The 24,953-nt window shown below is 38.5% G+C and overlaps 1 protein-coding gene across 2 annotated transcripts; it reads left to right on the top strand.

The window, feature by feature from the left end:
- The first annotated feature begins 65 nt into the window (after positions 1–65).
- On the top strand, positions 66–19,571 carry ALG5 (ALG5 dolichyl-phosphate beta-glucosyltransferase). Of its 2 annotated transcripts, XM_041407353.1 has the most exons (10): positions 66–184; positions 1,190–1,322; positions 2,172–2,218; positions 2,895–2,963; positions 4,191–4,283; positions 5,822–5,935; positions 7,245–7,304; positions 10,030–10,181; positions 17,912–17,997; positions 19,164–19,571. In XM_041407353.1, exons 1-10 carry the CDS (start codon positions 95–97, stop codon positions 19,274–19,276), a joined length of 957 nt encoding a protein of 318 aa, XP_041263287.1. In that variant the 5' UTR covers positions 66–94; the 3' UTR covers positions 19,277–19,571. The 2 variants fall into 2 exon arrangements, with proteins under 2 accessions (XP_041263287.1, XP_041263288.1); XM_041407354.1 differs by lacking the exon at positions 66–184 and having other exon boundaries at positions 1,246–1,320.
- The last annotated feature ends 5,382 nt before the right edge of the window (positions 19,572–24,953 follow it).

Here is a 24,953-nt window from a genome sequence, read left to right on the forward strand (position 1 = left end):
GGACCGGCGGCAGCAGCGGCCATAGGGGCGGCGGCGCTGCCGGGCCGTGACCGCCGGGGCGCGGCGCGCTGGGGCCCCGCGGCTGCCGCGGGCGATGGCGCTGCCGCCGCTCCCGTCCCTGCCCCTGACCCTGCCCGCAGCCGCGCTGGCGCTAGCGACCCTTGCCGCCTTCCTCCTCGTCCTGGTGAGAGCCGCGCACGGCGGGCCCGGGGGCTCCGTGGCGGGGGCGGTGCGCGATGCCGCCCTGTGCCCGCCCCCCGGTGCGAGGCAGGGGCGCTGCCCGGGGTCCCGCCGCGCCCCGCGGGCGGCAGGGCCGGCCTGGGGTGGGCGGCAGAAGCCGGCAGGGCTGCGCTTGTGCGGGGGGTTGTGCGGGGAACGTGTTTCGGCAAGGCGTGGGGTGCCGTGCCTAGCAAAGGGCACCAGGACGGAGCATTTCAGCCTTGCAGTACGTGTTGGGAAATGTCCTGGTAACGCCTTCGCGTGAACCGTTTGGGAAGTGGCTGTGTTTCTGCTTATTCGAAATGTCCTGCGAGATTAAGAAGGTCGACCCCCTGGAAAGCGAAATTCTGCTGCCTGTCCGCAGTGCCACGTATGCTTCCTGCCCGGGGAAGTGGCGGAGGCACCGTCCCTGGAGGTGTTTAAGGAAAGACTGGACGTGGCACTCAGTGCTGCGGTCTAATTGATACGGTGGTGTTGGGGCATCGGTGATCTCAGAGGTCTTTTTCAACACAGGTGATTCTGTGTGTGATGTCACCAAGTAAAAGTGCTCCAGAACCCAAGTTCTACCGCTTTTTTTTCAGCCATGCAAAAAGCAATCAGAGCCTTGGTTTTGCAATCACATATGGCTGGCTGGTTGTGAGCCTTGCCATTGATTTCAGTGGCTTGGTGGGGGATCAAAGGTACCACCTGCTTATGTACTCAAGGTTACTTGGGGAAGGAGCTTGGACCACGGCTTTGGAGGCACTTGCATGCTTTGCAGATAAAAACAGCAGCAAGCCAATGATGCTGACAGTGGTCAGAGTGGGAGTAACCAAACGGTGTGAGGGGGTTTTGGTCCTGTGTGAAATTCCACAGCAGTGACCCACCTCATTGCTAAAATATACTTGGTTGCTTCTGGTAGCACATCTAATAGCTAGGTAAACTTCTAACATAATGCTTGACAACTTTTTTCATTTCTTCTTCATCACAGATTTGTGTAATCGCTCATGTAACTGCCAAAACAATGCCACACGAAGATGCAAAAGGCTCTGCGCCAAACATACATGATCCTGCTACAAGAGGACTCTCTGTCGTTGTGCCTTCATACAATGAGGAAAACCGGTGTAAGATTTTTCTAGTTTTGAGGAAAAGAAGAAAATCTATCTGTTGTTACTGTAATAATGAAGAGGTCAGTTGGGTTAGCAGTAGATTCTGGCAGGCCAGATTACATATCAGATTTTGGACACAGTTTCCAGAAAACAGTCCAAGTACATTGAATTTCAAAATTAAGGCATAGTGTAACTTGATTTCTACTGCTAAAAATAGCATGGGGCACTTGTAAGAATCCTTTTAATTTTAATGAACCCCAGAAGAATGGGCTGTTCATTGCCCCTGCAAATGCTGCGAGGCAAGAAGTAGTAAAATACTTTTTAAATTGATTTGAGAGCTTCCCACTCTTTAAACAACAACAGAAGCTTCAGACAAGCAGAAAAAGTGATGATCTCACGGGTTTGTGTTTGACTTGGCCATAGATAGGAGTACATAATACTGAGTGAAGGCTTTTAGATGCGATAGAAATAATCGAGCTCTAAAGCTGATGGGGCAGTACACAAGCTGACAGATTGCTTAAATAGATAAAGTTACTGCTGCTTTACAGGGTCAGTCTTAAAGAATGATTTTTTTTCCTTTAATGTTATGTAGAGAATTACATACTTCAAAGTGAAAATTTGGTTCCTCAGAATAAAAGTTTTTATCCTGTCTTTTTATCAGCTGTGTGATTTTCTTCAGTGTTCTTTCTGCATTCAGAAAAGACAGCACTTAAGAGTTGCAGCTGCTAAGCTTGTTTACTGAAGGTAGTGTTGTATGAAAGAGTTGATTTGCTCAGCCTTGGTTTGCGGCTGTTTTCAGCTTGCTTGTGCAGGTGCTTTTGGTATTATAAGCTACTAACCTGACCTCCTCCACCTTTTCTCTAGTACCACTTATGATGGATGAAGCTTTGGATTATCTAGAAAAAAGACAGGTATTTTCTTTTTGCCTTCAAAATTCATTGTTTCTCTGTGCATTATGTATAAGAAGTCAGTGATCTAGTCATTTTATTATGTTAGTGTACATTAAAACAGTAGTACTTGGCCACTTAGAAATAATGCTTCTGTCTTTTGTCAGTTATTTTTAGATCAAGTGCCAGAAAGGATTTTTAAATGAAGTAAAAATTTAATATGCTACTGTAGATGAAACAATCTTCATATGCATGAAATCTGCCCAAGACAGAGCTAGGGATTAACCATGCATTTAATTTTCTAAACTAAGTCCTGGTTTGTTCCAACAAGTTTCGTAAGCATCTGTTCTTCATTAGGATTTGTTCTCTGGGTAAGAAGCTCATTGTGAAAGTTTGTGGATTTTGTTTGTTTGGGTTTTCTTAAAAGTTATGTTTTTCTGAGCTTCAGCTAAATTGATTTTTCAGTTCTAGATGGTAGCATGAAAGCCAGTGTAACAGTTCCTGCATCAAATATAGCAAAATTCTGTAATTATGCCATCTTAACAAATTTACTGCATCATATTAGTATCTGTTGGCAACTATGAATGACTGCTAGGGAGAAAAGAATAATGACATTTGAAAGACCTATTGCCTGCTTAAGAAATTGGATGAAATTGATGAAATTGAAATAAAATGCATTATTTCTGCTTTTATTTTCAAGAAACAAGATCCTTCATTCACTTATGAAGTGATAGTGGTTAATGATGGCAGTAAAGATCAAACTGCGAAGGTAAGAAAAAGTAATGTCTTCCCAAGCAATCAGAGGCATGAATTTTGTTTGGATTTTTGTATATTTGTGGAATATACCAGTGGTTTATATTTATATTTTGGTACTTGAAGCAGTTGACAGTTGAAGTTCACAAATCTGAATTATCTCTGTCATTGCATCATGGATGGCGCAGAGGCACATGAATACACACACAATTCTTTTGCAGATTTCAATTTTCTTGATTGGCAACTGTGACAGCCACTTTTCTGCAGCTGAAGTTCTAAGAATGCTAATACTGACTTCAAGAAATTTCACATTAAATACTCTGCATGTCCATAGTGATGATGTGAATAGGAATTTCAGGAAGCTAAAAAGTCTTTTAAAATATTTCATTCATACTGTGATTGACAGAACAGCTGACATGGTTCTTTCCCACACCCATTGTGGGATTGTTCATTTAAATATCCACATGCCAGTATTAGTATTTTCAAAATAGTTCTGTATTCTTCTGCTCCAGCTTTTGTCTATGTCACTGGCAAGGAAGGCTAGCCAGCTTGTGGGGTTTTTTCCCTACTGCTTGGAAGATATTTGAGGTAGACACTAAAATGTATATTGCTTTAAGGATTGCTGATATATAATTTTGACTGCTGTGCATTCTTTCTACCATCTCTTTCAACTGAGCATACAATGGCTGCAGGCCTCTGGACTTAAAAGGACTCAAGACAACCTTTAGAAAAAAATCAGGAGAAAGCCTGAGCTTTCTTTCTCTTCCCCACAACATGTACCAAAATGTTCAGATCCTTGCAGTGTGAATGGAGTCTTAGATCAATATGAATTTTTCTTCAAAACCACAAATAGCAGCAAGACAAGTGAGAAATAGGTAGCTGTCATAGAAAATTGTATTTCTTTTATGAACTATTGGTGTTAATAGAAAAGGTCTGTAATAGTATGATATAAATTAAATTAGGATTGAGTTTTTTGGAGGTGGGAGGATGGGGGTTGAAATTGCTTAGGAAAATATCATGTTCCTATTGAACATTACTTTGTTTCTACAGTCTTTTTGTTTTGACTGTGAACTGTTTTTATTTTCCCAAACAGACTCCAGCGAACACTGGCAATATATTTGTGCTGACTGAAGTGGTTATACCTCTGTGCTATTAATTTATTTTCTTTTGAAGGGTGAGCAAATGTACACTTCTCCCTTGGTTCCTGGTTTTGTTTTATGCTGGCTTTTTGTGTATCTGTCAGGTTGCAAAGGAGTACTGCAAGAAATATGGAAGTGACAAAGTGCGAGTGATAACTTTGGAAAAAAATCGAGGGAAAGGGGGAGCAGTCAGGACGGTAATTAATACTTTCATCTCCTTCTCTGTTTGAACTACCTGTGCCAAAATATGCAGAAGATAGAGCTGTGCTGATTGACATTTTGAATTCAATGCATTAACAAAATCATGAGGAGAAAACTGAGTACAGATTCTCTAAATTAAAGCAAAATTTTTTTTCAAAATAAGTTTATTTTACATCTTGGTAGCAGTGTTGTCTTTCCAGAAAGATCAATAACAAAGACATTTTTTTAACATGAGAATTCAAAGTGGAAAATCTGCTTGAATTTCATATTCATGTTAGTTCTACTTAAAAATAGGCTTGCATTTACAAAAGCCAACCAAAAAAAAAAAAAAAAAACCACCAAAACTGTTATAGATTAAAGTTAAGCTTTTGTAGACAAAATAGAGCCAAATTGGCAAACTTCTCTCTCCAGGTCGTGGCTGTGGTTTTAACATGGCTGATAAACAGGAACTCATCCAGCACAGTTTGTGTTTACTGAAGCCCACTGCTATCACCCACACTCGATAGTCAGAACAGCACAATTCATGCTTTCACATGGATATTATCGTAAAATGAACATGTTCTAAATATGAAATAGCTGTTGCACATTTAGAAGGAACATTGTATTCCTATGATGCATGACACCTTGCTTTTCTGAAAAAGGATGGTATCATCTATGAATTGTCAGTGAGTGTCTTTATCTGTATTTTCAGCTCTATCTTTAGTATGTCAATTTCTTTTTTATGAAAACTGAATAACTATTGGAAATGGAGAGAACATAATATTAGAACATATGGAACTGTTGTAAGAGATACAGTTTTGAAATTTTTCCAAGGGAAGGAGAACAATTGTCTATGTGATATACTTTTACAATGCATTATGTAGAGTGGATGTGTGTACAGCTACTTCCTTGACAGGCTTTTCCAGATGCACACATGCTTGGTTGCAACAGTACTTTTGTCACACCCACTGATAATTGTTTTCCTGGCTGGACCCCTTCAAAAATTAAGAGATTTTTCTGACCAAGCATATGGCAAAATAAACTGTGAAACCTGTGTATCACAAGTGTTTTGCAGTGATACTGTGACTTGAGACTTAGTCTTAAATTAGTTTTGAGAAATAGCTCTTGAATTTTCATTAAACAGTGTTAGGAAAAACTCGCACTGCATCCTCCTTCTACGCGCTCATGACAAAGAAAAGGCATCCCCTGCCGTGGCAACTGCTAATCACTGCTACTCCTTGCTCCCCTCTAGAGCTGACTGTAGCAACTTGTTGCCTTTTAGATTAGGTTTTCCTGGGAAGGATTGTTAGCCTTTCGTGTTCATGCATTGTCTATCACTGTGGACACTCAGAGTGTGAAGCCTCTAGATGTTATTGCCATATAAATAGGTAAATTACTGTTAGTAGCAGAATATTAATACTCACCTGTTGTGTGGAATCTGTGAGATACCACTGTCTTGTTACTACATAGGTTTTTGGAGTGTCTTGCACCTAGCTTATGACAAATAATTTATTACAAAGTTGTTGGATTTTTTTATTGGCTATTCTCATTGCAGGGTGTCTTTAGTTCTCGGGGGAAGATGATTCTTATGGCTGATGCAGATGGAGCTACAAAATTTGCAGATATTGAGAAAGTAGAAGAAGGTCTAAAGAGTCTCCAGCCATGGCCTGTGAGTATAAATTCTCGTGCTTTTACTGCAATACACATGCATACTTTAATACACAAAAATAGACTTTTGTAGCTCGCTTCAAATTTTTTGAGATTCAGTTGAAGATGCAGGTGTAAGTCTGAAGACCTAAGTGTAAGATTAGAAGCCTCAAGAATGGGCTGTCAGAAGGAGCTTTCACTGAGTTCTTACCTCCTTTGCATCCATTGTGCCTACTCGAAGGCAGTACAGAATGTTCTATTTGCTGTTTATCCTTCCTGCAAATAGTTTGAAGTTGTTCTGTTCTGTATAAATACCATGTGATGCCTACTTAGTTTTCTTTGTGAACTGTTCTGTTTTTTCATTTTATCTGATGTCATTCTGTATACCTTTAAGGGTGCATCTTAATTCCACCCTCTTTTATACAGGTCTTATTTTCTCAGAGTTCTTAGTTTAATGACAGGATTTGGAAGAACTTCTATTGTAAACAAAAACTCAACAACCTGTGGAGCAAGAACACCTCCCTGCACAGTCATTCTCTTTTGGAAGCTTGACTTGAAAGAACTGAGGTTTATTTTCTGCTTAAATGCAGATGGGTGAGGTACTTGTAGCTGGTTTCCCAGAGTGACAGAAAAGATGTGCAGCCTTTCAGACAGAGCTGTGGGGAATGTACCTGTGGAAGGGGTCACAGCCTCTGAATGGAAGAGCCACAAGTGCAGGACACAATGGGCGGCATTGTGACCCTGACACTCTTCCCTATCAGGGCTGCAGCAGCTGCTGGTTCTTCAGCATTGGCCTCAAATAGAATAGACTTGAGAGATTTTATGTGGGAAGTAGTGTGAGAATAGTGTTAAACCTTTTGTTTTCATCATGTTGACTTCATTTGAGATTATATTTTTGGCTGATGTCATGACATTTTATTCCTTTGAAGATACTTCAGTGCAACAAGTGCTTTATTCTGTTGTTGCTTCCATTGTGCAATACTTAAGGAAAATGTACATTATAAAATTTAGTTCCTAGGAATGCTGTGTACTTATCTGTTCTGCTAATATTTTCCATGTGCATAAACAATGTAAAGCTAAACAAGAGCTGAATGAATGGAGGCAATTTGCATGCACCTTATGCAAATTGTAATAAACTTTAGATTGTCTCTTAATTGTAAAAGACTGATTTAGGGTCAAAACCTAGCAGTAGAAGAAGTACAGCTACAGGAAGCAGAAAAGTGTACTGCTGTGAAGTTTTGGGGGTTTTTTTATGGTTCTCAACACAAGATTCCACCAATTCAAATAATATTCATTTAAGAAATAACTCTTTAATTTATATTCCTGTACAGGAAGGGATGGCTGTTTCCTGTGGTTCTAGAGCTCATCTGGAGAAGGACTCAATAGCAAAGGTTTGTTTTCATTTCCTGCTGTGTACTTATAACCAAATATTTCCATTATTTGTTTCTGCTCTACAGGTTTTGCAATTAGATAATCAATATTTTTAAAAGAATAGAAGCTAAAAATAAGGAAAAGCTTGTCATACATGCAGGAGGTCCTCCATCATATACAAAGAGTATGTTCTAGATTTTAGGCACTTTGAACTCATTTCAGTTAGTGTTCCAATTTAAGGACTTAATTTTTATAGTTGATGATATCTCACAAGCAGAGCTTCGAAACCCTGACAGAATTGGAGTCCAGCAACCAGTACTGGGGCTGGAAGGGAAGGCAGCTGATGAGTTCATTATTATTGATTGCCTTCCAATGCAAGAACTTGGCCTGCTGATCTTGAAACCTGTTTAAAATTAGTTAGGGATAATTAGCAGCCAGCTGTTTGAAGAGTACCTCTATTCATGGGAAAGTGGTTTAAGTATTCTGTGTTACTCACAGTAAAATTGTTGAGATTTGAACACACAGACAGTACTGTTCTCTGTGTGACTCTTGTGTAATGAACAGTGATACACAGGCACATGGCTTTAGCTTGCATCTGATTTTCTGATGTCTTGGCAGACAGTAATTGACAAAGCACAGGCATGGAACTTGTATTGCAACAGACACATTGCTGGGCTCATTTTTTAATGTCATTGGATGTGCTCAGCTCGTTGAATGTTCTCAAGAGTAAGCTTTGTTTATACTGATGTTTAGTACTTGAAAGTATTGTAAAATATATACACGACTACTAAAATAGTTACAGACATTCAAAAGAAGTTACACTGATAATGTTCAGCCTCTGGCAGATCTGTACTTTTTCCTTCTGGTTTATGAGATAGTATTGGAGTGGTACACTCTTCCTGAGTTCTTGCAAATACTGCTGTGTGTATATTTCCATCCTCAAAGCATCCTCATCCTCAAAAAGAAAAAGAAACCAAAACAAAAAAAAAAAAAAACAACAAGAAAAAAGCCTTCATCATGATCAGAAACTAGGAACTACTACAAGGAGATTATGTAGCTGATAAAGTGGAGCCCAGAAAAAATGTTTCATTGCATGGTCAAGTACTGGATATGGACAGACTTTCCTCAGTGCATTCATATTTCTTGCTACATTAGGGAGAGGAATTGGGACAGGACTTTCATCTTCTAATACAAAAGTACAATTTTTATGACATGTCCATCCTTTGCTTCCTGCTTCTCCCCATATTTCTGAATTTTTAATAGAGGAATCACAAACTGTTTAGGCAGAACTGATTTGCTTGAAATGTGTAGCCCATTTTGTTTCATCGCTTGGTGGTCCCTAGACGGGAATAGAAAGACTACATTTACTATGGTGGGACAAGACTGTTGTATAGTACAATAGGTATAAAAAAGATGCAGAGCAATCTTTTAGATGTTGGGATTTCTCTCTGGACTTACTGGCATCTAAAACTGTAGAATGAAGCTGTGATAAGCAGCTGTATTAAATTCATTAAGACCAGAATTTCACCCTTGTGTTCAGTCTCAATACATCAAGAATTCGGGTCTGCCTCCAGAATTGTTAATGTCCTTTAATGAATCTATACTATGACTTGCATGGTCTTAGAAATGACAGGCATAACCCAGGAACTGCTCTTTGTGAAGTAAGTGCACAGCTTCACTGTCTGACAGTCATGCAGCCTCCTACCACTTCCCTTCTGGCCTGGTGGGAGCCTGGTGTTCCTCGTCACAGACCCAAAAGAGCCAAAGAAGCCACACCAGATCCACCATTAACCTGGGGCAGGAGCACTTTTCAAAAGACGCAAGCTATGAATTTGGTTTTCCTTAAGCCAAAGGCTATTACATAATAAACCAAGCATCTTCTCTATTTTTCAAGTGAGATTCTAAATTGTTGGTTTTAAAGGCATTTCTTATCACCCAGAGATACTTAACATTTGAGTCATTGGCTCCTAAAGACTTTATATGATGTGTGGCTTGCAGTCATAGATACAGTCACTTAAATTTACCATGGGAACAGCAGTGAGTTCAGAAGCAATTTTTAGATCACAGTTCTAGTTGTTTAGGAGCTATTTTGAATAAAAGCCTAAGACGGACCTCAGCAAACCCAGACTTCAGTCTTTGGAGTTCATCGCCAAACTTATCTGTATTTTTATTGTGTCAAGAGCACAAGTGTAACCAACAGGTAGGCTGGGAACATTTATTAAGAATATAAAATATATCCGTGAAACCAAAAGAACAAGAGATGACTGTAACATTGCTGGTAATATAAAATGAAATATCTTGCACAGCAGCCTTTACTTTAGACCTGGTTTTCACTTGGTCCATTATGTACTTCCAAAGAGTCATACAGAAGACACTATGGCTGTTCCACTAATTATTTGAAATCCAGGTGCAGGTTTCTGCTTTACTTAATAAGGCATAATCCAGACTGAGAAACTGCTCTGAAGTGGGGAGAGGAGAAGAAGGAACTTGGATTTCTCGTGTCCTAGACTATGCACATGACTGGCAAGTCTTTCCCTAGATGAAAATATTTCCCTTTCAGCCAAAATTTTGTTTGTACTTTAACAATTGTTAAGTTCTATTTTCATTCCAGTGCAAAATACAGCCAGTTTACAAACTTTGAAAGCTATCACAAAACAAGAGTTACTGTCCTGTAAGACAGCTCTCTTCAAGGACTTCTCTCATCACTCAAATAAAACCACCTAACTTCTTGCCTTTTGTCCACAGCGCTCTTACTTTCGAACTCTCCTCATGTATGGGTTCCATTTCCTGGTGTGGTTTCTCTGTGTCAAAGAGATCCGGGACACACAGTGTGGATTTAAACTTCTAACCAGGGAAGCTGCCTTGCAGACTTTCTCAAATCTTCACATAGAACGCTGGTAAATTGTTCCTTTTTTGTTGGTGGTGTTTTTTTATAATTGAACATGGGTTTGAAAAAGTAATTTTAGTGTTGCAGTTATGATGAAGCATGTGATGTCTGTGTATGCATCTCAGCTGCTCAGTTTAGCCAATTATAGTATTGCCTGCATGGCAGCTTCGATTTCTTGTTATGTTAAAGTATCCTGGTAATTGCTAGAAATTCTATGTTCTTATTAAGATACATTGTAGTAAAGTAGTTGGGTATTTAATTTTATTCTTTATTTAATTTTATTCTCTTTTCTCAAGAGATGTATGTAATCCTAGGTAGGATACTTTGGTTTTGCCTTGTCATAGGAAATGGTAATTGATTAGGAAAGAGGAGAGGGGGAAAAAGAGGAAAAAGGCCTCAAACAACTGAAAATCCCAATAACTCTTCTTTCTTCACCTCCAGAAGAAATTACAAACACTTTTACATGGTGCTGTAATTCACTCCAATTTCTGAGAGTCCTCTCTCCTTTTACAGATATAAGCCATGCAAGTACAGTAAGAAATAGAGAGGAGCTGTTATTATGATTAGGAAAGTTAAGAGTTATTAATCATATTCAAAACTCCTATCAGTGTTATTTTTTAATACATTACAATTCAGTAATGCTTAACCAAAGTATTTTATGTAAAATTAATATCTGATAAGGTGTTTGGAATTGCTGAGGGCTCTAAAGTGAAAGCAAATGCTTATTCTTTACTTACTTTCTTGCTAAAGTATTTTATGTGAGGAACATTGACAGATATCTTTAATTTAAGACAACTGAAAATTATGTGTGGTCTTTTAATAACTTTAGAGCTCCTTTGGTTGTAATTTAGGTAGAGCAGTTCCCGTATGTGAGTGATACAGCCATGACTGCTGTTATGGGACTGAAGCAGCTTTCACACAAATACCATAATTCCTGTAGATTTTCTATGCCACAATTTTTGCTGAAAAGGATAGTTTAATTAGGTGTAATCAAACCTTTTCAAACTATTGTCTTCATTCAGGAAAATCTCTCACGAGCTTCTGTTTGGTTGACAGGTAACAGAACTGCTGAACAATGTTCCCGAACACAAACATGTGCAATCCTACAGTCCTAGTCTGTTCCAATGTGTATAGTTTTAGGCTGAGCTCTGACAGCTGTACTGCCCCTCCAGACCGCAGTTGCAAAGGTTGTGTTCACGCACACGAATCTCATGTGGAACAGAGCTATTGTTGCATTGAACTGAGCAGTCAACAGTCAGAAAATCACTTTCCCACCTGAGTGGGTAGCTTATTGACCTAAAGGAGACTATAGCTGAGCCAGAAGTATGATTTCTGCTGCTACCTCCAAAGCCAGTCTTGATCTATAAAGCTCTGTAAATTTCACATACAGGGATTTTCTAAATACTGATAATAAACAGTTAAACTCATGTGCGAGGCCCAGAAGTGCACATCTCAAAATTGCCTTTTTTAACTTCATTTTATAAATTAAGCACTTCAAGAAGAAAACTGAAAGAAGTAAATTAGGATAATCAATTTCAGCTGTAAAAATTCAATCTTAAATTTTATTCTTTTTTAAACTGAAGGATTTTTTTGTAATTGGAGTTATTGGTTATCTGAAGTGTTTTCTAGATAAAAACAAGCTTTCTTCTGCCACTTCAATTATCTAGCACCAAAATAATGAAAGAGTAAAAACAATTGTGCTATACCCCGTTATCTAGGAATAGAAGCAATGAAAAAGGGATATTGCTAGCATTTTATAGTAATTATATCATTGGTGTGGAACATACCAGATCTTCATGTCTTAGTTCATTGAGCCTTGTATGTGCCGCTGGAAGATGAGCCTTCTTCGTAGAATCAGAGCCTGATTCTTGCTCTTTTATCTATAGTAATCCATAAACTAATCCCCTTGCGTGTTTTATTTATCTGAAATGTGCTAGTTGGTGATGAACAATGCTTGTTTTGTGTGTCAAGAAAAGAACAACTCAAGTTCTTCCAAGAAAGAAGTTCTTCAGATAATTCCAAGTCTCAAATTTGCCTAAAACAGCTATAGATTTTTTTGGGGTCTTTTAATTTGGTTTACTTCTGGACAAACTGGTAATGTATTTTCTGGTTTCGTGCTGATCTCTCAATCAACAGTCTCAGTTTACATGCCTTTTTTTATATCTATTGGCTAATTCAAACCAAATCTGACAGAACAGTAGAGATTTCAAGATCAAAAGCTTTGACAAGGTTAGTGGAAAATTAAACCCTCTTAGAGGAGAGAAACTCAGATTATTGCCACTGCTGAAGAAAAAAACTTATAGTAAGATCTCAAAAGTTACTTTTCTGCTCCACAGCTAGTCATTTAGCATCTGTAACTGGAAGATAGCATGTCAGTGCACAAATCAAGTATTGTCCCTTTCCCATTTAATATTCATAAGATCTGGAAGTAAACTGGGACATGGCGAGGTATTTGTATGTGGGGAGAGTGCATATATTCAGGGAAATTTTAGTCCTAAGTGAAATGTCAGTGTTGTACAAACAGTTGGGATAATTGCAATTGGAAATTATATAGGGACATCGAACATTCATCCCATAGCATTAGATTTCTTTGTATATAATTGTGTAAGAATCTGAAACAGCTCAATGCTGGAAACTTCTTATTTTAAACAAATCTGGTCCCTGATATCTTTCCATTGCATACCATGTGAAAAAGAAAATACAAACTGATTAGATATTGTCCCATAGAGGTTCGGTATATATCATGAGTATGGAGACAGAAAAGTAAGAAATAGTACTTGGTATTGTACTTCTGCTGGCCTGGAACAATGTGGAGTCCCCAGCTGGGTCACAGAGCAACTTTTTCATACTCAAACCATCAGCAAGGGGTAGCAGTGGAATCACTGTCTTGGTACCGGCTAAGAGGCTCTGAAATCTGGATTTATTTCCACTTCTGTGTCACTGCACTGGGGCTACTTGACATACAAGGAAATGGACATTTGATTCTCATTGAACCTTAAATTCCCACAAGTGGGATGCGGGTCTAGTAGGTACTAGAAGGAGTGTTCAGTTCTGTGTAGTCAGTGCTCAGATGTTCTGGGAATAAGGATAGTGCTGGATTTAATAGGATAAAAGCCATCTGAGTTAAGCACCCTGGTCCTTGAGCTTGCTGGGGGCTCCCCAGCTGCTGCACTGGAACGTGTGGTGAGCTGCTGAAGGGAATGAACACCAGGCTTCTGCACAAACCAAACTGTCTGCTCAAGCTTAGTCAGGCTTGGATTTGGGGGGGGTACTACAGTGCTAGGTGAATTCTTATAAAAGATATTTAGACTAAAATTGAGGCATAACATATTTACTCATGAAGTTAATGCAAAAGTATTATAAAATCAGCTATCTAATAATTCCCACCTGCTTAGACTCTCACTTCTTAATGCTTTCACCATGATTTTTCCATTCCAGTGGACACTGATGTGAATATCACCTCTTTAATATTAAAAATACTAGAAAACAGACCAGATTTTTCTTCTTGTTCCACTGAATTTGATTTATAGATGCTTACATTTAAGAAATCTTGAAACTGAAGTATACAAGGAAAAATACAGTTTTATTATTATGGCAGTAAGGATCACATAACACTTCTTAAAGAGAGATCAGGATATTTCCTAGAATAATTTTTTATTCTAACCCTAAATTTTAGAAGGCATTTGAAAATTAATAGATATTACAAACTGTTTATATACTCAATACTTACATCTTAAACTGGCTTTTTTTGGTGAGTGTTCTCATTGTCTTTTTTGTTTAACTATCCTTTGGCTGTGTATATATGAGTATAAATGAAACATTCTTGAAATTTACTTTCTAAATAGCGAAGTTTTGACATTAGTTTGAAATGAAAGCAACCTTTTGAACAGAGAGCATATGCTTCGTGTTTTAGATTCTGCATTTGATTACACAGCAATCTGTTTTTCAGAAATGGATGGAGCAGATTTTTTAATTTAAAACTTAAAGGAAAATTAAAAGAGATATTATTAAAACATAACAGAGACAGTTGGAATTAGTCACTTCAGGCTATAAAAGAAGATCTAGTTCTGCATCTACAGTCTTGACTTGAAAAATGTAACTGTTCGTGTTAAATTTTGATGCACAGGAGAAATACTGGCAAATTAAATGGTCTCGCTGGCTGAATTTTCCTATCCTAAATTTGATCATTGATTTCTTCTGACAACAAAAAAAAAGATAAATTTTATTCCAGCTGGAAAATGTCTATCCTTAGGAGAACTAGACATAGCAGTTACAGTCCTACCTTTATGATAAAATGAGGGGAAATTCAAAATGTAGTTCTAGTACTGGTTGGATTGACATATTTTTGTGAAGTGGCAATTTATGATGGCATTGTACAAGTCAGCAGATCAATGAAGAGATCAAATTGTTGCTATTACTTTTATCTGTAAAAATTGCCTTGTGCTCTGAACAAGGTATGCTGTTTCACTTTTAAAACTGGGAAAGAAACTGGTAAAAAAAAGTTTGTTTCTCCAGTTTGTCACTAATCTCTAAATATGAGTTTCTATATAAAAATTTCAGAAATATCAGCATTCATATTGCTGCAGGGATTTTTTTCCCAGTTTTGTGCCATTATAGACCAACACAAGCAGTGGAATAAATTGGTTTTTTCCTGGTTTTGTGCATGGCAAGTAGAATTGTTTATGAGTGTCTAGTCAATACAAAAATATTTTTGCTGTTTTAACTCTGTCTGTTTTGTCTTTTAAAAAGTCCTGCTCTTGGCTGACATGTGGACTTCAAAAGCCCAAGTTCAGCTAGGGCAGTTCTGGCAGTCTAGCCCACTTGGCATCTTGTTTCATTGTTAGACCTCTTTGACCATTCGCTGTTTTCTTTGTCTTTAAGAGTTTATTGGAAAAACATATCTTGGATGTACAAAACTCATAAATTCCAGTTAAAACATTATAGCTGAAGGCCTGATTTTCTTTTTTGAAACACATAATATTGCACCAGAAAAAGAAAGAGTCCTAGTGCAATTTTAAAATACAGAATAATTTTTAAGGATAGATATTTTATAAGCTCAAGCATCTTAAGGATTCTTAGTTTAAATGAATTTTAGCCAGCATTGCCTTAAATTGTAACTTAACCAAAACACAATCATGTGGAGAATTTATTCTTTACTTTACAATACACGTTTGTGGTATTTAGCACATCATGGAGACACTATTAGAAATAGATATCTGAAATGGAATCTGAATTCTTTCAGGCTGGAGCCAAGTTTGGGTGTTCTGAGCTATGTGTCCCCCTCCCAAGAGGCAGCAGAATGAAGTACATGGTGTGAAGAGTATCTTGCTGTTTCTGGGAGCAGTTCTGTCACAGGTTAACTGCTCACAAATGGCTTTGTGGCAAATCACATGAATTGTACTTACAGCTTATCCACTGGTGTGGCTTTGATCTCCTCTAGGGTAGGCTCCATTTAAGACACCCAAGTTTAATCTTGGCTGTGGAAGCTTCTGTATGGTTCTGCTGTACCATATGGATCTGGTGGTCTGCAGTATGTCTGTACTGTTGTCAGTGTATTGAGAACACTACAGTCTGTATTCCTTGACTAACCATTCTGGCATACTGAAAGGTGATGGGGAAAAGGGAAGAAAAAAGATAACCCAGTGGTATTCTACTGAAGTAATTCTCCTTTCAGCTTTGAATAGGTTTGTTTTTTTTTAATTTCAGGATATGTTCACTGTTACCCAAATGGCAACCACATGTAACAATATTAGTGTTCAACCTGATTAATTCCTGTGCTTTTAATCTCTTACTTTGAGCCCTGTAGTTCACAGAACTATTTAATGTTGTTGTTCTGTGATGTATGTGCTGACATTCCAGTAATCAGTTGTCCACAGGAATTACTGCAAATAACTATTAGTTCACTAGGCTAATAGTTTGTAATACTTTTAGAGAAGCTCATACAGTCTAATTCATCAGACAATTATTCTGCGTCTCTTAAGATTTTTAGTCATTTAAGTAAGTATTACAAAATTAAATTTAGTCTTAATACACATGATTCATAAACATTCAAAGGTGAATACATTGGGTTTTTGGCTTACAAATGTAAAATGTCAGCAAAAAGTTAAATACTACCTCTTCAGTAGAAGAGACCATGGAGTGATTAATAAAATAATATTCAACCCTCATGTAAAGACAGCAGTGAAATGACAGGGATGCTTGGAGCAGATTTAGTTCGCTGAGGTAAAGAAATAATCTATTCTTCTAACTTTTTTGGTGGCAGTGAGAAGGCCTGTGTCCTAATCAACATCAGATTTGCAAAGTAGCTCAAAATTCCCTATACACAATATCTGTAGCCTCTGTAGATAACCTCTGTCTGTGCTGCCCTTGCTTGTTTTAGTGCTGTCCCGTGTGGAAACAGGGGCTCTCCTGCCGTGTACATGGAGAGCATGAGTCCGAGTCTGTGCAGGTGTGCCTGTGGTATCAGGCACAGCCAGCCTGCTGTGGTCTGTACTTCAGTGGGAACCTACCTGTGTGTGTCAGTCCTACCTGCACATTTCAGAGTGGACTGCTCCTGTTGTTGCATTTATTAATAGTTTTACAGAACTGCACTGCTTAAAAGGAGAAGGTGGCTTGAAGTAGAAGGAAATAACAGCTGAATTAGGCAAGCAACCTGCTAAAGTGTGTCTTCTGCCTGATCTTGATCACTTTGTCCCTTTCCATCTTTTCTCTAGTGTTAAATGGAATTACCAAAGACATGAATTCAAGCAACTCTTTAAGCATGAATTAATAATTTTGGGGTTTTTTTTTAATTGCATGCATTTCCTTCAGTGCCAAAATATTTTCTTTCATTTTAAAAGAAAACTATCTTGGACTTAGCAACGAGAATTTAAGGCAAATTATCAGAATCTTTATAATTGTGATTTGTGTTCAACCCTGGCAGTAGTAGCTACTGGCAGTTTCATATGCTGATTTCTAAATGAGCATTAAAAGCTGCCAGACTACTTACTGCATATCAAAAATCTGGTGTTTCAGAGCCAGAAGGCCTACTTGAGAATGCATTTACAGGAATGAAACACACAGACAATTCACTGTGCAGAGAACTGAGAGGATTAAGGCGCATTCTGGACAAAGTGAAAAGGAAGGAGCACCTGACACAGCAGGATCACTGCCCCTATTCATTTTGCCATACAACCTGCAAAAAATTGAGCCAATAAAAAACATGTGTCTCTCTAGAGGGTTTTTGTGTTGTGCATTAAGTGGTCACTAAACTGTTGTTTGGATTCGGTTGTGCATGGTAACATAAATAATTTCTCACTTCTATGCTGCTGCTTTGAGTTCCTTGACTGAGAAAGTAAAAGGAGCACCCATCAGATCAGCATAAAGCCACAGCAGGTAGATGTCCTCTTTGATGAAACTACTAGAGATGTGGAGTGACACTGTACATTTGACTGCTTGGTTTTCATGGTCTTCAAAAATGTTTAAATTGTGACTGTGACAGTAAGAAAAGCAAGTAGTGAGCTGAACACAGAGTGATCTATACCTTCAAATACAGGACACAGAGAACTATTATTGTTTTCTGTATTTTGGCTGTTCTGTGAGATGTTCAGTCAAGAAAATTAATTTCCCATCCATGTGTATCTGACCCATAGAGCATTGGTATCAACTGCGTAACTAACTGAAGTCATTTAATTAACATTTCCACTGTCTTTCATCTGGGAGTATGTGTGATTATATTTGGTATTTCCTGTTCTTCTTCAGGGCTTTTGACGTGGAACTTCTTTATATAGCCCAGCGCTTGAAAATACCTATAGCAGAAGTTGCTGTCAACTGGACTGAAATAGAAGGTAGGGAGGGAGATAGTTCGTGTTCTTACAAGATTCCTGACATGTCAATCCAGAATAACAGATCCAAGGTTATTGCCCTATTTACCTGGTTTTGATAGCACACGGCCTTCTTTCCATATACATTCTGAATTTCGTGTCCTTGCCAGCCTATTGCTATGGCTTGGTACAGAAAGTGTAGGTGAAGGGGTAGAATAGCAGAGAAACTCTGCAGTCCCACTGGAGACAAAAGTAAGGAATTACAGTGCCAGGACAAAACACTATTTTGGCATGTCTTCTTGCTATAATGTGTTAATAAATTAGTGCCATTTTAAAACACTGTGCAGGGAGTCTGACCATCATCACTTAACTGATTCAATTCCATTTGACTGTATCTTGCCTTCCAAAATTCTCAGCTACTAGGGCTTCCTCTAGAGCACCATCTCTTCTTAAGATGTGATACTGTTTCAGACCTGTAGGGAGGTCTCTGCCACTGAGTTACTGGGAAGTATAGCTCTTTTTTTCAGTGCAGAACCAGCTTAAGAGGTACTGCTTGCTTCAGCTCACTTCCCCCCCATCAAATGCAGTTCCTCTATTTTTTTGCCCTTTTCATGTTTTTTATTTTTTTTTATCTCTTCAGCACAACCCCTGGACAACAGAAATTATAATGAACTGTAGTAATGATGAAAAGTGCAAGCAGAGAATGTCCTGAGCCAGCTTTACTAGAAATGTTTCAGTGCAGTTCCATGTGTACATTACACCCAACACAAATACTAGCAGAGATGGTAGAAGGCTTGGTTTTGTAGTATGGGTTCCTTGCCTTGCCTGAAGATAGGTACCTTCATATTATTGTTGTAAGACAGGTTGGTGGTCCTCTTCTCCAAAGTTGCTAGATAAATCATTTGCTTTATTATTGGTGTTCAGGTTCCTTTTTACTTGAACAAAGCTTGTCACAGAGAGCAGTCTGCATCTTGTCACATACATGGAATTACTGTGCTGCTTGCAAACTAGAGTGTCTCACCTATAGCAATTGCTTTCAAAATACATATTTTTTATAAATGTTAAAATCTAGGTTGTGGGGCTGAGCATGCTGAGAGTGCAGAGTTTCGTGACTGCTTAAATGTGAGTCTTGCCAGTGCTCATTTTTTTCCTAACAATGTCGTTCTGATTTTCTTCTTCATTAATCACAGGTTCTAAGTTAGTTCCCTTTTGGAGCTGGCTGCAGATGGGCAGGGATCTTCTTTTTATACGACTACGATATATGACTGGTGCCTGGAAGCTTGAAGCAAAAAAACATAATTAGGTTATTTACATTTTCCAAATATATTATTATGCTTAATGGAACACAAGAACAGTTTCAATCAAATGAAGTGGTGGTGAAAGCTGAGGTAATTCTTCATTGCTCCTCTGTATATTTCGTTTTTGCAGCATGTATGTGTTTTATAAGATTGTCAGCAGAGAATTTCTACATTTTGAAAAAAGAAAGCATTTCCAAAAAGATTTTCTTATGTGGTAATCAGGTTTTTATTTTATTAAATAGTAGCTTTAACATTTCTTAAAAATTCATTCAAATAAATATATCTGCTTTTGTCTCATCATCCATCTGGAATCTCCTTATACGTATTAAAAAGAGGCACTTTGTTCGACATTGTGCAATGTTCTGTTGTGAATGACCACAGCCATTTGTTTCTGTTATATCTGGAAATGTTAGGACATATTGCAGCTTGGAATTATCATTCATGGTTCACACTGATGCATGTTTAGATTCAATGTTGTGGGAAACGTTAATGGATTTTACTGAGTTATAACAGTAATATTCATAAAGTTGTTCTCAGGACTTCCAGTAGTCCCTTGACATTCCAAATGTTTTTATCTGAAGCTGAAATAGTTTTCCTGAGATCCAACTGCAGATCTTTTCCAGACTGTAGAGGGTCCAAGAGAAAGTACATTTAATTTTAAAATGTCTTCTATAAGTGTGTTTTGCTCATACATACTTAGTACTGCATGCTCAAGGCTAGGGGTCCTTGACATCTACAGATCTGTAGTGAAAAGGGTATGGAAAGCTCAGAGCATGCAAAAGTGAGAGCCAGTGTACACTGGGGACCTGTGCATTAGTAATGCCAGTCTGATGCTGGCATGCTTCAAATGAGATCAGAGACAGAGGGAGGGTCTTGACTCTTTCATACTAATGTCACACTGCATTACAGTACAGTAACAGTTTCATTTGTGCTTTCAATGTAGCTGTGAAATGCCAACAAACTAAGCCAATCTGTCTTCCTGAAACTTATACAAATTTGAAGAGCTTTAAAGAATGAACAGTATATATGGTTGTACTTTCACATGTGAATTCACCGGTGATTTTTTTGTTCTTTCTGTAATACTGACTTGAGTTTTGCTTCTGTTAGGGTTACCTCAGTTTTCTATAAAGTGCTGGAATAAATTCTCAAAAAATATATTCAGTTTGACTTCACAGGCTTTATTCTCTTACCTTGTCCAGATACATGTCTGTCACCTCTGCAGAATCAATCACGACTCCTCATTGCCATTACTAGAATAAAATAAGCTCCTCAGGACACCTGCTACAGTGTGGAGTCACAGAATCACAGAATATTCTGAGTTGGAAGGGACCTATAATGGTTGTTTCTATAGGTGCAGCCTGATGCATTCCCTTGCAGGGGGGATAAGACTGAACTGGAATAAAAGGAGCCAACTGGGATGGAAGGAGAATGGGGAGAAATAGAAAAGGAGCGTGATCTGGGGCAGAGGTTGAAAGCCCGAGTGAAATGGAAGATTTACTTTAGCTGAGAAAGATGGTTGGCTTGGTCTTCTGTCACTCATGTAGCAGTCAGAAGTCTTCTGGGTAGCATACTCATCTCCTAGGCCGTTATTTGCAGATTAGAAATACAAGACACACAGGCGGTGTGAGAGAGAGGAGACCAGGACTCACCACACACATGCTCTAAAAAAGCATGTTTTAGACTCCCCACTTGCATTTAGATTTTTGCTCTGCTCTCCTGTGTGTTCCTTCAGGCCCAGCACACCTCAATTGTTGCACAGCAATCCCAGAATCAGGGAAAGATTCTCCTGGGTTCCATTTCAGAAACAGGTGTACTGGTTTAGTGGCACAAAGCCATAAAGAGGAGTATTCCTGCTCTGTCTCTCTACACCTGTTATGGGGCTACTTAGAGACTCCCTCAAGCCAGTTCAGCTGACTAGAATGGCAGGATGCCATCTTCTGCATGTGTGTTGGTTTTTTTTTCCTTTCTTCTGAGATAGTTTTCTACCATTTCAGTGATCTAAAATTACTCCCTCCATGGTCTAGCAGGCAGAGGGTGCAGCAGCAAAAGGACAGCTTCCCCCTTTGGTAGCTGTGATTTACCACAATTTTGTAGACTGACTTGTCACCTGGAGGCTAGTTCACTGTCCAAGGGCAGGAAAAGTAAAATTCCTCTCTTTTTAAGCACATACAAGACCTGAGGTCTTGTTGCCCTCTCAAAATGAGACCTTGAATTACTCTGTTCCATCAAGAAAGATTTGACTCTGGATCTTGATGTGTTCCAGGGACCCCACTTGGTTTTACAAAGTGATACAACATGAAATGAGACATTTGAGTAGAATGTTTCAGTCATTCCTAGTAGGAGAAAAGCTGATTGATTCACATTTGATGCAGGCCTGCTTAATTGCAGAGACTGTGTAGAGTACTAAGTGCCTCAGATATAAACAAAGAGCCCCCCTGATTGCCAAGGCTGTCGTTCAAACCAGTGCTCTGCCTAACTTGTCCTCATGCTTTTCTTTGTAGAGTTGCAGAGATACATTTATTTGTATTCCAGTGGAGTCTTAACTTTTACTATTTCTTCCTAGCCTTGCATTTGCAGAGGTGACCTGCAGGAGGTGAAAGTCTTCTATATTACTCACTGTCCTGACCCAGGTCTCCATAGACTCAAAGTATTCTCACAGACTGTGAAAAGAAAATAAAAACAAATAGAGAAAATCTACATGGTAGTTCTGCAACATTCTTACCAACATCAGTGTCTGTGTAGGCAGTGCTTTTAAAAATACAGATTTCAAGTTAAGAAAAAAAACTTTTATATCTCTGCGTCAAAACCATACTTTTCTGCACCACTTTACTAATACTTCACAAGAGATTTTTTCAAAAGGCAAGAATATTAAAGAGTCCTCTTTGAAAAACACATGCAGAAAAAAAAAAGTTACTAGAAAATGTTCAGTAGTTTACATGAGTTTTCTTTACTGTTACTATTTTTTATCACAACCCAAAGCACTAGCCATGCATTATCCCTTACAGACTTAGCTTTTATCCTTACAAGCTATTTTTTGAACTCACGTTTTAAATATCCATTGGAAAACCAGTAAAAATCTTTCTTTTTACTCTCGGGCATGTCTGTGGATGTGCAATATCGTTTCTGTGACAGCTCAAAGTTCACTACTGAGAAGTATAAGCAGATAAACGTAGAAGATGGCACCAGTTTGTTCTGCAGAATTGTGTTCAGTAATACATCAGTTTGAAGTTCTTGAAGCTTCTGTGCAGACCCTTCCATCACCACCAATGTCCAGGTCATGGGAAATAAAATTATAGCAATGTGTATAAGTACAGTTTGTATTTCCAAGCCACAGAATAGTACCAGTCAGTATTTAACTTAAATTCTCTGCTAATGTTTAAGGCTCTGGAGACTTATCCATAATTATTTATGTACCTATTGTCCAAGTGTTCCTTGAGCTCACAGTCATAATGCTGACTGCAAACTAAAAATAGTCGAAACGAAGAGACAGACAAAGACAGAAGGCTGCAATGAAATTTCTGTATCTTAGTGTTTATTACTTAAAATAACATCTAACCTTATTTATGATCTGTGTGTGTTTCTTAGGGATGCAGTGGCATGTCTGTAATAGCTCAAGGGGCATGAATTAAAGTAGTATTCCAGCACTGCTGGAGGCTGCACCCTGCCAGCTGGACCATAAGTTATCTACCTCTTTGGGATAGAGATTCAGAGGTTAAGAATGGGATGGTACCAAGTCGTGCCTATTGCTTTGTCCAACAGCACATAAGAGAGTTTGAGCGCACAAGCCCAAGGGGTCATTGAGGCTCAGGGGAGAAGCTACAGACAAACCTTTGTTTCTTACTGGGAGAGAAATTATATTTTCATATGACCAAGCATTAGTAATAGTTGTGAGATCATAGCTGAGAGGGGTGTGCTAGAATATGATTTCATTTAAGAGATCCATCAGAAAATAAAGGGCTAACTAGCCTCCATTTCCCTCAATGTTTTTTAATCTACTTAACTTTTCGTTCATGGATCTGTTCAACTGCCCTGGCTGCATAATTAGATATTTCCCTGGTGTAAAATAGGAACAAACAAAACCTTTCCAGTCCTGCTTGCTGGGCTTAGTCTTCCAAGTACCAGAACAGTCTTCAGTGTTAAAGAAACAGCTGCAAACCAAGCAAACATCCTTCCAAAATGGCTTAGCCACAGGTGATCCTTCTTACCTACATGACCTTAACTCTCCCTCAGGTACCTCCCTTTGCATCAGTCAGGCTCTGCCTTCCTTAGTTCTTCACGCTCTGCTGTCAAGATCACTTTCCTCCATTGGATTTTCATCAATTTGTTGTTTTAGCAGAATGAACTTCAATATCTAGACTGAATCCAAGCCTTTGTTGCTGGCACATTCTATGCAATATTCTTGAAGAATGAGGTGACATGAACTCTGGCAGTCCCATCTGGTTTTTGCCATGTTTTGGTGTTTCATCTGGGGTTATTCTGGAACTGTATAAAGATCCCGTTACAAAACAAAGAGAAATATTGAGTGTCAGCTTTTGGACTGGAGATCAGAAGTGGTACTTGAACCACAGGATGATGAAGAATCATGGAGTTCTGAGAAGAGTTTTGGCAAATTCACTTTGCCTCATCTCTGGAAAGCAGCCTTCCACATGTGGGACTAATCCTTATCTTCCTATCTTTGTAGAGTAGAGAAAGGTTTAGCTAATTATGTCAAGGACAGGCTTCACCCTGTAGCCACGCTACAGCCTTCATTGTGCAGCACAGGCTGTCATAAACTAACCACTGCATACTCTCAATCATCTGCTGTCAGACTAGGAAAAAGGTCAAAACCACAAGGAATTTGTAACTCTTTTTGGCTGACTTGGTCTGCCATTTAAGGTCTCAACAACAGAACTGCTGATAACTTCCATATCTTGCTGCCAAAAAACCAAAACCATATCCATGGCCATCTTCCAGTTTTTCAGCCAAGTCATACAATTTGGAAGTGGTAATAAACTGTGTCAGCTCTCCCTTTGGTTGTTTTACAAGTCTGGCTAGGTTCTGCCCTGGTAAAAGGTTTTTGATAATGAAAGATGAAACACAGATGAGATTAGAACAACCTTTACTGGTTTTCAATCAAACAGTAAAATTCTGATCTCACAAAAATGTTTTCTGATGTTATGTTTAATTTCACCATTCTTGACAATATAGTTTCTCAATTAAATGCTTCATAAGAACAAGAACAGAATGAAAAACAGCCCATTTTCTGCAGGAGTACTGCAAGGGGACTACAGAAAGGACAAATACAAAAATTATTCTCATAAAGGAGACAGCAAGCAATTTCATTCCAGTATTTGCTAGAAAGCTAGAAAAAAATGAATGGTTGATTACACAAGAATATATTAGATTTAAGCAACTTCTGTATGTGTTACTCATGTTTTCATGTATTGCCTCAATTTCCATGACACCTCTGAAATTCTTGCACCCACACTCATATCTGCATATAAGTAATCCCATGGCAGAAGAAATCTGGACCTTATCAAACAAATTAATTACTGAAAAATCTGTTTACCAAAATGAATAAATAGAGCTAGACAACTTAATAGAGCCATTCATCTTTAAGTATTAAACAAAGAATAAGGAATGCTGTGATTTGTCAGATCCTACAGCAATACTGCAGAGTGGAGATGTTACTCACCATTTTGT

The sequence above is a fragment of the Onychostruthus taczanowskii genome, unplaced genomic scaffold (assembly GCF_017590055.1).
Source record: "Onychostruthus taczanowskii isolate IOZ18803 unplaced genomic scaffold, ASM1759005v1 scaffold26, whole genome shotgun sequence".
In the NCBI taxonomy this organism is placed as follows: Eukaryota; Metazoa; Chordata; class Aves; order Passeriformes; family Passeridae; genus Onychostruthus; species Onychostruthus taczanowskii.